Source organism: Cryptomeria japonica, chromosome 7, assembly GCF_030272615.1.
Source record: "Cryptomeria japonica chromosome 7, Sugi_1.0, whole genome shotgun sequence".
Lineage (NCBI taxonomy): Eukaryota > Viridiplantae > Streptophyta > Pinopsida > Cupressales > Cupressaceae > Cryptomeria > Cryptomeria japonica.
The window spans coordinates 283805894-283819303 of record NC_081411.1 but is presented as its reverse complement, the minus strand read 5'-3'; the positions used below and the strand labels follow the sequence as shown (position 1 = coordinate 283819303).

Here is a 13410-nt window from a genome sequence, read left to right as displayed (position 1 = left end):
AAGACACATTCAATGGGATAAGATTTGTCTAGATTTCTCTAACAACTGGTTACATCTGATTGGATCCTTTCTCCTTGCATTAAAGAAGAGGATAAGATTTTTGACTTTTTTAGATCTTTCTAGATTTACTTTTTCCGATTTTATTCAGACCGAACTATTAAGACTAGAGAAATAAATATTTTTCTACAAATAAAAGGAAAAAATTTGAATTATGCTAATGACTATAGCAAATATAAGCCAATAGGAAAAGAAATAAATAATTTTGATAATATTATTAAAATATGTAAAAATAATAAAACTATAGAAATGTTAATAGATTTTTTTAATTAAATGACATGATTGGACAGCAAAAAGAATAAATTGCATATAACGGATGCATAAGTCATACCATTCTCTGCATTCAAAGACACATTCAATGCATTCAAAGACACATTCAATGGGATAAGATTTGTCTAGATTTCTCGAACAACTGATTACATCTGATTGGATCTTTTCTCCTTGCATTAAAGAAGAGGATAAGATTTTTGACTTTTTTAGATCTTTATATATTTACTTTTTCTCATTTTATTCAGACCAAACTATTAAGACTAGAGAAATAAATATTTTTCTACAAATAAAAAAAAAAATTTGAATCATGCCAAATATAAGCATAGAAATGTTAATAGATTTTCTTAATTCAATGACATGATTGGACAGCAAAAAAAAAAAAAAATTGCATCTAACGGATGCATAAGTAATCCTGCCGTTAGATGCATAAATAATCCTGCCTATCCGCAGAAACTAATAATAATACTAACAATGCCTGGCCGTCACGGCATGGTAATGCTTTAATTTTTATAAACAAATTATTGACTCCATGCAAAAGAATCCAAATGCACATACTACGAAACTGACAGCCTACCAGTACCTATTGAATAGTTTAACTCTGAATGAGTGCAACAGTTGACATTTGCCTAATTATTTTGGAGTCCAGGTCTTACATGGCTTGTATAAAAGTATAGGATTAGTATGAACGCAGAAGAAACCAACATGATTACAGGTCACGGCAAATAGTTAGAAGAGATGGGGTCACTTCAGGTGGACCAAGGGTTTGTCTGTATTTTAATTAAAAGTGTCCATATTTATATGTGGTGTATGTGAAGTTACATATCATCTAGTGAAGACTACACCGCCTCTTGACAAGGAGCTTGGTTTTATCATTTGGCTCAAGATGCATACCCTCAAGTAGAAGGTACATAGTCTTTTGGTGAAGCCTTCTCTTAGACCATACTTCTATAGTTCTATCTCAACGTGTTCATAGCTTACAAAGAATACAATCTGATTTCTTTCCAGCATCTGTGGACAACGATTCTCTGTTTGTCTCCTTGCAACACCCCCTTCAGTTTTATCCTCCAATTTTAACATGTCTTCTGTTGCCTCAACTGCTCCAACCTCTCCTACTACCTCTGAACTTATTGATAGATTTCTTAAAACTAGCGAGGATGCACCAGATTTCAATCTAGAACAACTAGTCCACATGATTGACAGTGTTACTTCTCAATACGACACTAAGGTAGAAAACATCTCTATCTTCCAAGGATTCCAATGTTTGTTTCCTCAGTTCAAGGATGGATTTTGATCAATAAGGTTGATTATTGTTGCAGGGGAAATGAAATCCATCTTTTGGGAAATTAAATTATGGTGCAGCTGGCCTCCCCTCTGCAGCACATACATCCAAATTCTCCGAAGACGTGTCAAAGCATGTCAACATCATTTCTCGCCAGGTGCTATTCGCCTGTTTTAGAAACATGTAGTTCAGCTCATATTCCTCCTGGCACAAAACAGATTTTGTAGATTAATGATTTTAGTTAGCAGAAAACTGAATTGTGATTTTTAATTGGAAATAGACATCAATATCTCTATTTAGATAAAAAAATTAGGTTACATCTAGATTTTACTTACAAGTAAACTGTACCAGGTTATTTTAATAGCCAAAAGTAGAGGAGATTGTGATCTTTAATACATTTTGAAGTTGATATTGCTTTGTGGGTCAGATATCAAAGTCTCTTGGAGATAAACATGGGACAACTATAGCAGTGTTGATACCTTTGGAAATATGCATTGGGTTGGAGTGGGCTTCTTGGTGGTCGCTGCTGTTTTACAAAGGCTGGATACAATTGAATCTAACAGAATGGAGCGCTTGAAGCTTCTCAAGTCTATGAATAATTTATGCAAAGTAATTATGCAACTCAAGCGTCTTCCTCATCTAAAAAATGAGATGCAGACAAGGATAAAAGAATCTATACAGTTGATAGTTGAAGGAGCAATATTGTGTTGTTTTCAAAAGAAAAGAAAAACACTTGGAAGGTAAGCCAAAACAACAGCTTTTAGCTGAAAGAAAAACTTATTTCCTGTTTCCTTTTTCTTGCACAATGTGCTCTTGTTACTACAAATAAAAAAGATGAAATCTAGATAAACAAATAATCAATCATTTTAAGCACATTGGATATTTCCAAGTACATCTATCGTTATACATTAAGTTATGCTTGTGTTTCAAATGAAATCCTAAGCTTTCTTGAGGCAAGTAGAATGCTTTACCTACAAACCACACCACAACTACAAAATGACTACCTGGGAACAGATAGGAAAGCACCAGTAAAAGTGCTTGAGTTTGTGGGTTAGATGTCGTTTACCTATATGACAAATAGGAGGTATTTATTGTAGTCTATGAAATCATATTTTTATCAAGATTCAATTATATAGTTTTTGAGTTAAACTCATTGATCCATATTTCATGGGTAGTGGTTCAAACTTCAAAGAATTCAACTCTCATGAGTATGAATGGTTCACTTGTCACACACTACATCTACGACACTCACAAATGTAAAACACCGGAACTTCTTGGGAGGTCACCTATCCTAGTATTACTCCAACTCAAGTGTGCTTAACCATGGAGTCTCCCCCAAGACCAAGCCCACTTAGCAAAACCTTCAGCAAATATTGTACCTTGTAAAGCAATTCATTATGGAGCACATTTAGCTCATCCATTGATAACTAGGAGGTATTTTTTGTGGTACATCAAATTATGATGTTTTATCATTATTCGCTAACATAGTTTTTGAGTCAAACTCATTGATTATGTTTCATGAGTAGTGATTCACATGAATCCATCTCTCATGAGCATGAATAGTCTACTTAGCACTCTATGCATCTAGGTGATGCTCACAAGGGTGAAGCATTGAAACTTTCTAGGAGGTCATCCTTTGTAGCAATACTCCAACTCAAGCATGCTTGAACATGGAGTTTCCCCAAGACCATGTCCACTTAGCTTGTTACCTCATTTGCTAAACCTTCATAAGTATTGTGCCTCATGAAACATTCATATAGAGCCCCTTTAGCTCATCCAATGACAAGTATGAGATATTTTTCACAAATATATCAAATTATGATAAATTTTATTGGGATTCAATTGCATAGTTTTTGAGTTAAACTCATTGACTCATATTTCATGAGTAGTGACTTCTAGGAACTCATCTCTCATGAGTATGAATGACTTAGGACTCCTTGGGAGGTTACTCGTTCCACTACAACTTTGACTCAAGTGTGTTTGACCATTGAGTTTCTCCCAAGATCAAGCCCACTTATCTTGCTATCCCATTTGCAAAAACCTTCAATATGTGTTGTGCCTTAAGAACCATTCATTATAGAGTCCATTTAGCTCATTTAATGATAGGTAGGAGATATTTTCCAGTAAATCAAATTATGATGTTTTATTAAGATTCAGTTACGTGGCTTTTGAGTCGAACACATTGACCCATATTTCATGAGTAGTGGTTCACGCAAACCCATCCCTCATGAGAATGAATGATCCACTTTGCACTTATTGCATCCAAGTGATGCTCACAAGGGTGAAGCATTGAGACTTTCCAGGAGGTCACCCATCCTAGTAGTACTTCAAGTCAAGCATTCTTAAACATGAAGATTTCCCCAAGATTAAGCCCGTTTAACTTGCTACTCCATCTGCAAAACTTTTGGCGAGTGTTGTGCCTTATGGAACATTCATTATAGAGCTTTAATAGCTTATCCAATGATAGATACAAGATATTTTTTACAATCTATTAAATTATGATTTTTTATTGAGATTCATTTTACAGTTTTTGAATCAAACTTATTGACCCATATTTGATGCCATTATCTACACCTGAAATTGTCATAAATGCACTGGAATAAATTGTGTATATGGAAGAACTGTGGATTAGAATCCAAATCTTGAGAAACCGACAACTTTGAAATGTTTCAAGTCCATTTCCTTCTGTGCATATACCTGGTAAAGCACTTGACAGTTGTGTAGACATAGTTGATGCCATGCAGTATTACTATTAACCCTAGATGGTCTTAATGAAGAGGGACATAAAAAGATAACTAAATAGTAAATACTCACCCCTTTCCTACTTTTTCAAGAATCATAAATGCTCAATAATATGTTTAGAAACTTGGATTGCTTATAAGCTAAACACATAACATATTTGTTAAATTCTTGATCTAGGTTGTCCATGGCTTCAAAAGACAAACAAGACCTTGAAGAACTTAGCTTTCAAGTGGATGAGATGCGCAAGACATTAAATGAACAGATTAATGTTTGTATTTTAGATGATATTCATAGCACTATGGGAAGCAGCGCCTCACAGGCTCCTTTCTTGAATGATGCAGGTAATTGCTTATATTTACTGTTCAGCTATTTGCTGATAGTAACTGATGATATTGTGTAAGTTCTGATTTCTTTTTGTCAACTTTGAAAGCAGTTGGGATAGAGCAACAGATAACTAAAGTCGTTGAACTACTTGATTTGGAAAATGACAAGCCAGTTGTAGCAGTTGTTATACATGGAATAGGAGGTGCTGGGAAGACGACTCTAGCTGATGCAGTTTATGTATCTCTGCAAGAGAAATTCCATGGTTGGAAACATTCCAAAGCTACTCTCATCCAAAACCTAGACTTAGATCCCAAAATAGAGGAGCTGCAATCCCAGATTGTACAGGATTTGACTGGTGTGAAGCAAAAGGTAAGAGACTATAAAAGTGGACAGCAATGCTTAAAAGAAATAATGGAAAAAGAAACTGTCTTCTTATACATTGACAATGTCTTGAGGAGAGACCATCTGGAGAAGCTTCTACCTAAGGAGATAACAGGTCCCAAAAAAATACGGATGCTTCTAACAGCTAGAAAAACAAATATATTGGGAGTGGTTGAGGACTGCAGGATTAAACCCTGTAAAATTTATCCTATGGGACCTCTTTCTCTTGAAGCAGCCCTGCAAGTGTTATGCAAAAAGATAGACAGAGAACAGGACATCAATTCAATATTGGATGAAAGCCCTCAGGCCAAGGAGATAGCAAAGAAATGCAGTTGCTGTCCTCTGTTTTTGGAAGTAGTAGGAGCATATCTCCATAAACGAAAGAACAAAGATGAAGCTTATGAAAGAGTACTCAATTGGCTCCAATGTGGAGAAGCTTTTAGTGGCTACAAGGAAGAGAGTTTCGATGAATCAAGGATTCTCTTTGTATATGAGGAGCTTCAACCAAGTTCTCAAGCGGCCTTCCTTGACATATGCTCATTCTTCTATAATTGGGAGTGGGAAGAAGTTGCGTGCATTGTAGGAGAGGAAGAACTAGAAAGCCTAGAAGAGGGGGCTCTGCTCAAAAGAATAGAGCTTGAAGAAGGTTATGATGTCAAAAGAAAAGTAAACAGGATAAGTATTCATGATCTTCTTCTAGCGGCTGGTCGTAATAAATCAAAAGGCAACCGTTTCAATGATTTAGGTGATTTTTCTGCAGTCCTGAACAATGAACAGGTATGAAAACCTATTACTATTCATATTAAATTTATGCAAGCTGTTGTAGGGTGTTTCATAATACATATTCAGTTATGTTGTCGTGGCTTCTTTATATCAACAGGCTCTCCGCCAAATAAAAGGAGTTTGGTTGGGATGGAATAAGAAGCCTTTTCATCTATTAGCAGAAAAGCTAGATGCGATGTGTGGGTCTTTACGAGTATTTGCAATGGGAGACTCAATAATTGTGAAAGGAAAATGCAGTCAACAATTTAATGAGTTAAGGTTTCTTCAAGTGGGAAAAGTGCCCAATCTTCCATTTGATATATCAAGGTTAAAGCGTTTGACATTCATGGATTACAACTCTGCGGGCAACACGGTGTTAGATCTGTCCAAGGTTTGTACTCCCTTTTTGTCAAGTGTTTTCTTCAATGATTTTTATTATGAACACATGATATGCAACAATTTTCTTGCTAAAATGTGATTGCTAGACCATTCAACTACAATTTTTTATATAAAGAGAAGGCTTCAGTGGATGTGAGCTAATATTGTTCTTTAGTTTCAGATACAATCAAAACTCAAAGTGCTTAAGCTCTCAGAACAAGGCAAGAGCCTTCAAAATCTTGAAATCAATCCATACACAGTAGCAGTATTGAAGGACCTACGAATATGTGCCTGGCGCTTTTGTAAATTGCAAAAACTGCCAAAAGCATTTCAGCAGCTTAACAAATTACAGCAGTTAGATTTGTCAAAATGCGAATTCACAGAAATTCCTGAGAGTTTTGGTCAATTATTTGCTTTGGAAAAGCTAAACCTGTCCTTTTCTCAAAATCTGAAAGAATTACCAGATTCATTGGAGAAGCTCCAAGCTTTGCAGGAGTTGGTTTTGAGTTATTGTAGGAATCTGAAGAAGTTGCCAGAAGGGTTTGGCAAATTGAAGGCTCTCACTAAGCTTGATTTAACATACTGTGAGAATTTGCAGGAGCTTCCAGGCAGTTTTGATAAGCTTTACTCATTAAGGTCGCTGTGGTTAGAACATTGCAGCAGTTTATTTGGGCTCCACGAAAGAATTGGGAATTTAACATCCTTAACTTCTTTACGGTTAGGTGAATGTGCAAAGCTGAGAAGTATTCCGGAAAGCATTGGACAGTTGACATCATTGACAGGGTCCATATCATTTAGTGGGTGTTCAAGTTTGACAGAAGTACCAGGAGAAATTTGCAAACTTACAATGATTAAAAAAATTTCACTGGGGAGGTGCTCCAGTTTAAAGATGCTTCCCAGTCGGCTCATAGAAATCAGTTCCCTTCAAGATTTAGACTTACATGGATGTGAAAACTTACAAGAAATGTGTAATAACTTCCATTGCTTGGTAGCATTAAGAAAATTAAACATGGTCAATTGCTGGAGTTTATCAAAGCTACCAGAAGGTTTTGGTAAACTTAGATGTTTGCAGGAGTTATGTTTATCAGGATGTCGCAAGTTAGAGGAATTGTGCAGTGACTTCCATTGCCTTAGAGCATTAATAAAATTAGACTTGTCTGAATGCAGTAGTTTGATGATACTTCCTGAACAATTTGGTGATCTTGCTTGCTTGGAAGAGTTAGATCTGTCAAGATGCTTTCAGTTGCAATCTCTCTCTGCAAATTTCCATTCCTTACCATCCTTAATAAGACTGGGACTCATAAATTGTGAGAGGTTAGAAGGGAAATGGATGGATAGTGTTGTGGCAATTGAAAGCCTGTGGCGTGTAGACATCAGTGGAAGTGAAAGGATGATCCAACGGTGGATGGAAATGCAAAGGGAGAAGGATAACTGCCATCTGGTAGTGGTAACAGGAAAATTGCAGGTATAGTTGTGGTTTATTTTATAGTTAAAACCATTCAGAGACTGAAAGCTGTATATATTGCATTCGCTGCAATATATTCAAAGAAAAACATATGATTTTTTTCACTATGGATGATTTAAGGAAATGCCATGTTTGTGTATTGCAGGAGAGTCATAGTTCTTTAAAGCAACAATATCAAAGTTCTTTAGGGAAGAAAGAATCCTCATCGACTCTCATCAACATCCATTTTGTTCATCCTCTCTTCAGCCAGAGACCGCTCTCATCTTGATCATTAGTTTGCGTTCCACTGAACCCTCGGTATGGGAATTACTGGAAAGAAATCTCCAACGGCTGGAATCCAATTATAAATCCTTCAAACTCATATATATCGGCAAAGAATTCAGTTCATTACCGACTAATTTGAAAGACAGGATACTGGCTTACACACCTGAAAACTCCCAGGCTTCCTTACTCTTGGATAAATTATTTGCTTTGTTTCCTACTTATAGAGAATATGTCTTCTGTACCTCTGATGGTTTACAAGAAAATGGCATGAAATGTTTTACAGTGTGGGAAGACATCTCTTATATACTTAATGAGGTTAGCTTCCTAATCAGAACCCCGAGAGAAAGCAATACTGAATTGTTGAGAGCATTGTTGCTGACTACAGAAACAGATTTTCTTCTGATCAAGAACAAACAACGGGTATTAATTTTTTCAAGCTACTATCTAGTAATTTTCATTTAAAATTGCAATTTTACAAAATTTATAATGCAAACTTTTGGTGCTAAGTTGTTTTTCATTGATAATTATAGGTGCAGGTCACTGACATACAAGACAAAATGCTATTATTATTGATTACACCCATTAACATATCGGAAACACAGACTTCAGCTTTGAAAGATATGTATCTAAAGATGCAAGACAGACACGACTATCTAGCAGAAGTTGTTTGGATTCCAAGAGTGGATTGGGGGAAGCCAACTTGGGCTGAATATCAGAGATGCGCTACAAATTCTGCATGGCCAGTGGTTCCAAATCCGTGGCTAATAAACCCAGAATCATTAAATTATTTGGTTAATACAGCAACCGCACTAGTTGTGGTAGATGCAAAGGGAATGATTTCATGCAAAGATGCATTGCCTATGGTAGAAAGGTGGGGGTTGGAGGCATATCCATTTTGTCAAAGCCGCGAAGATGATCTCAGGAAGCTAGAGTGGGAGGGACTCAAGGTCCAATCTAGTGTGGAATTTGTCTTTCAAAATCTGGAGTCATCTCAATTGAAGGTAAGTTCCAATCAATCAAATTCCATGAATAATTAAAGAATTCTTTTAATCTCATTAATATCTTATATAATTGCCGCTGTGCTGATAGGTAAAAGAGGCCATGTGCATGGAGAAACAGTTCCTTTGTGCACAGGTTCCCTTGAGAAGATGTTAAACTTTGTGCCTAGTTTGAATTTTGCATTGATGAAGTTGAAAATCAAGGTCAAAGTTCTCTATGTGGGGAAGAGACCTATTCACATTTGGACGAATGTTCAAGAAGAAGATGCTTATGAAATGAAGAGAAAGGCAATGTCTAACATTCCAAATCTCTCATTCTTGGATGCATATAAATTGTGGCAGCGTGTTGTGGATTTGTATAATGATCTGAGTAGAATGAAAGATGATGAAAAAATATTAAAGGTGAGAAGATTAGTGTCAGGTCTCTTGAAAAAATCCAATAGAGATGTGGGGCTGATTGTGATTGATGAAGATGGGGAGATGGTGACTGCGAGGGGAAAGGAAATGGTAGAGGTGCTGTTGAAGGGTGGTAAGGATGAGGAAGAGTTGTTGTGTGATATTAAAAACAAAGGACTGAAACAAGTTTTAGATTTGAGATGGAACGATGATATAGTGTCCAACTCTCTTTATCACTAATTCAAAATTCCTACATGGGTATGATCACTCTATTACTGCAGGATGTTTAAGTTTCTAAAATGTACCAAAATTCGTGGAATACAAGAAGGACAAGAAAACAAAAAAAAGGAAGTTTAATGACTCGAATTGCAACTATATGTTATGAAATCTGCATATACTAATAAGTACATTTGATATTTGAGGAATTATATAGTTATATGAAATAGACTGAAATCTTTTCAACTGTAATAAATTACATAAAAAGGTGAAGAGTAAAAACATAAAAATGGATTTGGTAAGTGGTAAGAAGTGAAAAATGTATATAGTCGTTTATAATCATGTTAAATCATTTAAAAGGTTAAAACAACTATGAGAAATGATTCATGAGAAAGAAAAACTCATAAATACTACTAAATGTTCCTGATTTCCATTTCTGAAAAATGTTTATAAAAAACATTGAACCGAGAGCATTAAAAGTGCATTCTCCAACTCCAAATTAGTACGCTACCTTATGATGTTTGATGTGCTAATTGGATAAAATTATGTCCAAAACTTGATAAATTGGTGCATATGGTTATCCCTAATGGGAGTTTGAAGATGTTTGGTCTCATCCATGTTGTGTGAGTTAGACATCTCACCGGGGTGCCTTCTTATTTTTGGTATTAATGACAGATTTTTCAATTTATTAGATTAGATTGTTGATGTGTTTTTTATGCACTTCATATACATAATAAACTACCAAGTACTTTATCCTCTCTTGAACAAAATCCTCTCAAATTTAAGCTATGTGATCATACAAGGTGACTCCAAGGTTTCTATTGTCAAGTCTTGATGTGTGGATAACTCAATGTTTTGATGTGATATTGCTGGAATTACGAGGGGACTTACATTGAACATGAATGTTGCTAGAACATGAAAACTTACTTGGAAAACAAATAGCAAAAGGAATTAAGAATTAAGAAAGCTAATCTAATCCCAAGAATGTAGGAACTAATTGTTGATTAGGTGTTACCAAACCAAGCTTTGTTTCGCCATAAGGAACAACTACACAAAACTGGTACAATCTCCTGAGGATAAACAAATGATTTTCATATCACCAATGCACATCAATCACACAAACAATGAGCATGAAGTAAAAGAAGTTAAACTTTCACACAAGTTTAGTTGACTACGCATTGCAATTTACAATCAGCAAATTACTAGTAGTATGAACATTAGATACACTATTCATCAACAATGATATCTTCCATTCATGTAACCAACTTTAAAGCAAATGAGAAGTAGAGACCATGCAACATATTGAATTAACATAGAGAATTCACCATAACTTCAATGAAAACATGTCTCTTACAACAAGATCTTGGCAACAATCTTTGCCTTCTCCTCCTATTCTAACTTCTACTCTAACTTCTAATTCATAATTGTTGTCTATTATTTAACTATTTTCTCTTAACCTTTACAAATGAAAGAATTGAGCCTTATATAAAGGTCTCATTACATTTCAATGGCTCAGATTGATTATCAAATCAATGGTCAAGATTTTACAATAAAACCCTAATTAGGGTTTGTTACAACAAATTCCTCCTTGACCAATAAGAAAATTACAATGAATAGGACACATGTCCTTCATTGAATCCCGACCAATGAATGATGAAGTTAGTTATCTCAAACTCAGTGCCTTCATTAGGTGAGTTAGGTACATTGTATTTGGATATCCTTGACTTGGTACCATTTGATTGGGTGAGTGATGATTGGGATGCCACCTCAACCTTGATCCAATCTTTTCATCTTGAAGCTTTTCACCTTGGCATACTAGCAATGATTCTTGGATTTCATCTTTGTTACTTTGACATGTTGATCCTCTTCATTTACATTTGTGATGTTGTCTTTGCAATATGCTTGTAAAGTCTCTCCAAATCGTACCTTCGTCTTCTCTTGAATTTGAACCTTGATTCTTCTTCATAGCATTGTTTGAGCTTCTTCATATAGTGAAGTCCTTCACTCCACGCTCCATACATCACATTGCTTGCATCCAAACTGAAAAAGAAAAAGAAAACATTTAAATCTTTATTGTGAATGAAATCTTAAGTAAGCAAAATGCAAGATAATTTACAAAACTCGCTTCTAGAAACCCTTCAAAAATCTGGAAATTGTCCTTCATATTAAAATTTCAAGGAAAAATGATTAAAATTCTTCGAATTTTGTCTTAAATCTGATTGCTTTCCACTGCAGTCCATATGGAAAGCATGGCAACAAACTTGCCAGTGCCTAAATTGGAAAAGTTCTTCTTTGCAACATGGTTTCAGCTTCGGGACATCTTCCATTTGGTGGAACAGATTGGTCCAATATCAAGGCCATCCCTTAGCTATTGCCTTTCCAAGACGAGCTCTTTTTTTGTTCAATAAGGGAGTTCAACAGTTTAGGGACTTATGGGATTTTAATAATTTAGATTGGGCAACTTGGAATTGTATTAAAAATCAGTTTGACATTAATAACAGGTATAAAGGGGTCATTATTTTTGTTAAATCACTGGTGCTGGTTGACTTGACTATGAAAATTTGCACTCCAATCTATTGTAACTTTTTCAAAGATTGGTTATGGTTGTCTAAATTTCAATTTTCATACTTCCCATTGAAGAAGGTGTATTTGAATCTTCTCCCTTCTATGTCATTGAATCCCAGACTGAACCTCAAATGGAAATGCAAATTTAAAGAAAAAACATGGAGAAATTTGAGTGCTCAAGTTTGGAGGTCAAAAGCTGAAGCTGAGGCTCAGATTTTGTCTTGGAAACTCTTGCACTGCAAATTGCCAGTGGGCAAAAGATTGAAATATTTAAAGATCCGAACACTTGTTTGTCCGTTTTGTCAATGCAGTGAAAGTTTGAAACACATCTTTTGGGACTGTCTATAGGCTAAAAATAAACGGAATGCAATTTTTAAATATCTTCCTGCTATTTTTGACCATGTTTTATGTTGGAAGGAAGCTAAAACTATTTTGCTGAGTATATGGAAGAGTAGATGTTTAGCAATTTTTTCTAAGATCATTTTCAACATTGTTTTTTAATGTTCTTATATGCAGAGGGTACCCAATGAGAAGGTGCAGATCAGTAGGCATTTGGATGCTATTAAATATCAAGTTCTTCAACTTCATGTGAACGACACTATGTGTTCCAGACAATTGCAACGTCTTTTGAAGTTTAAGGTGCCTTGTTGAAATGTCACAATGGAGGGTTCTTGTTTATTGTATGTTTCTAAGCTGCTGTTACAATTTGTAATAGGTTGTTGGGGTATGGTTTATGATTTTAGCGTGCTGTTACAGCTTGTATTTATTTGCTTGGATCTAGTTCATACCATAGTTTAAAAAATCGTGGACTCGCCACGGACTCGCGAGTCCTTGGGAGCCACGAGTCGACTCGCCGAGGACTCGCGAGACGAGTCCTGGCGAGTCCATCTAAAAGACTCGCGAGTCTTTTGCAAGGATTCGCGCGAGCACTCGCGAGTCTTTCAGATGGACTCGCCAAGACCCAGAAAAAAGTCATGCAAGCTTTAAAATTGAGTTTTTTTTTAATTTTTTTCAAAGTTACCCCAAGTTTCCGGGACGGGGATGGCAGGGGATGGCGGGACGCATTTCCGGGACGGCAAATTTTTTTGCCAAATTTGGGGACGGCGGGGGACGGCATAGGGGACAGCTATATAAAATATAGGAAAAATTTAAAATATATAGGAAAATTTCAAAATTCTAAATGTTCATATGAAAACATGGATAAAGCATGCATACATACATTATATTCATATGAAAACAATAAAACATGGATATAGCATGTGTATGATACTATGAAAAGTTGAAAACATTTTAGAATGTAAATTTTGAACATA

At 35.6% G+C, this 13410-nt stretch overlaps 2 protein-coding genes across 3 annotated transcripts; both read left to right on the top strand.

Moving 5' to 3' along the window:
- Positions 1 to 974: 974 nt before the first annotated feature.
- Positions 975 to 7939, top strand: LOC131855887 (probable disease resistance protein At5g66900). 2 transcript variants are annotated; one of them, XM_059207978.1, is made up of 8 exons: positions 975 to 1231; positions 1644 to 1763; positions 2034 to 2346; positions 4526 to 4689; positions 4782 to 5830; positions 5934 to 6206; positions 6375 to 7658; positions 7804 to 7939. In XM_059207978.1, exons 3-8 carry the CDS (start codon positions 2096 to 2098, stop codon positions 7924 to 7926), a joined length of 3144 nt encoding a protein of 1047 aa, XP_059063961.1. In that variant the 5' UTR covers positions 975 to 1231; positions 1644 to 1763; positions 2034 to 2095; the 3' UTR covers positions 7927 to 7939. The 2 variants fall into 2 exon arrangements, with proteins under 2 accessions (XP_059063961.1, XP_059063960.1); XM_059207977.1 differs by having other exon boundaries at positions 975 to 1552.
- Positions 7939 to 12763, top strand: LOC131856327 (protein SIEVE ELEMENT OCCLUSION C-like). Its single transcript, XM_059207979.1, has 3 exons — positions 7939 to 8342; positions 8453 to 8923; positions 12614 to 12763. Exons 1-3 carry the CDS (start codon positions 8190 to 8192, stop codon positions 12746 to 12748), a joined length of 759 nt encoding a protein of 252 aa, XP_059063962.1. The 5' UTR covers positions 7939 to 8189; the 3' UTR covers positions 12749 to 12763.
- The last annotated feature ends 647 nt before the right edge of the window (positions 12764 to 13410 follow it).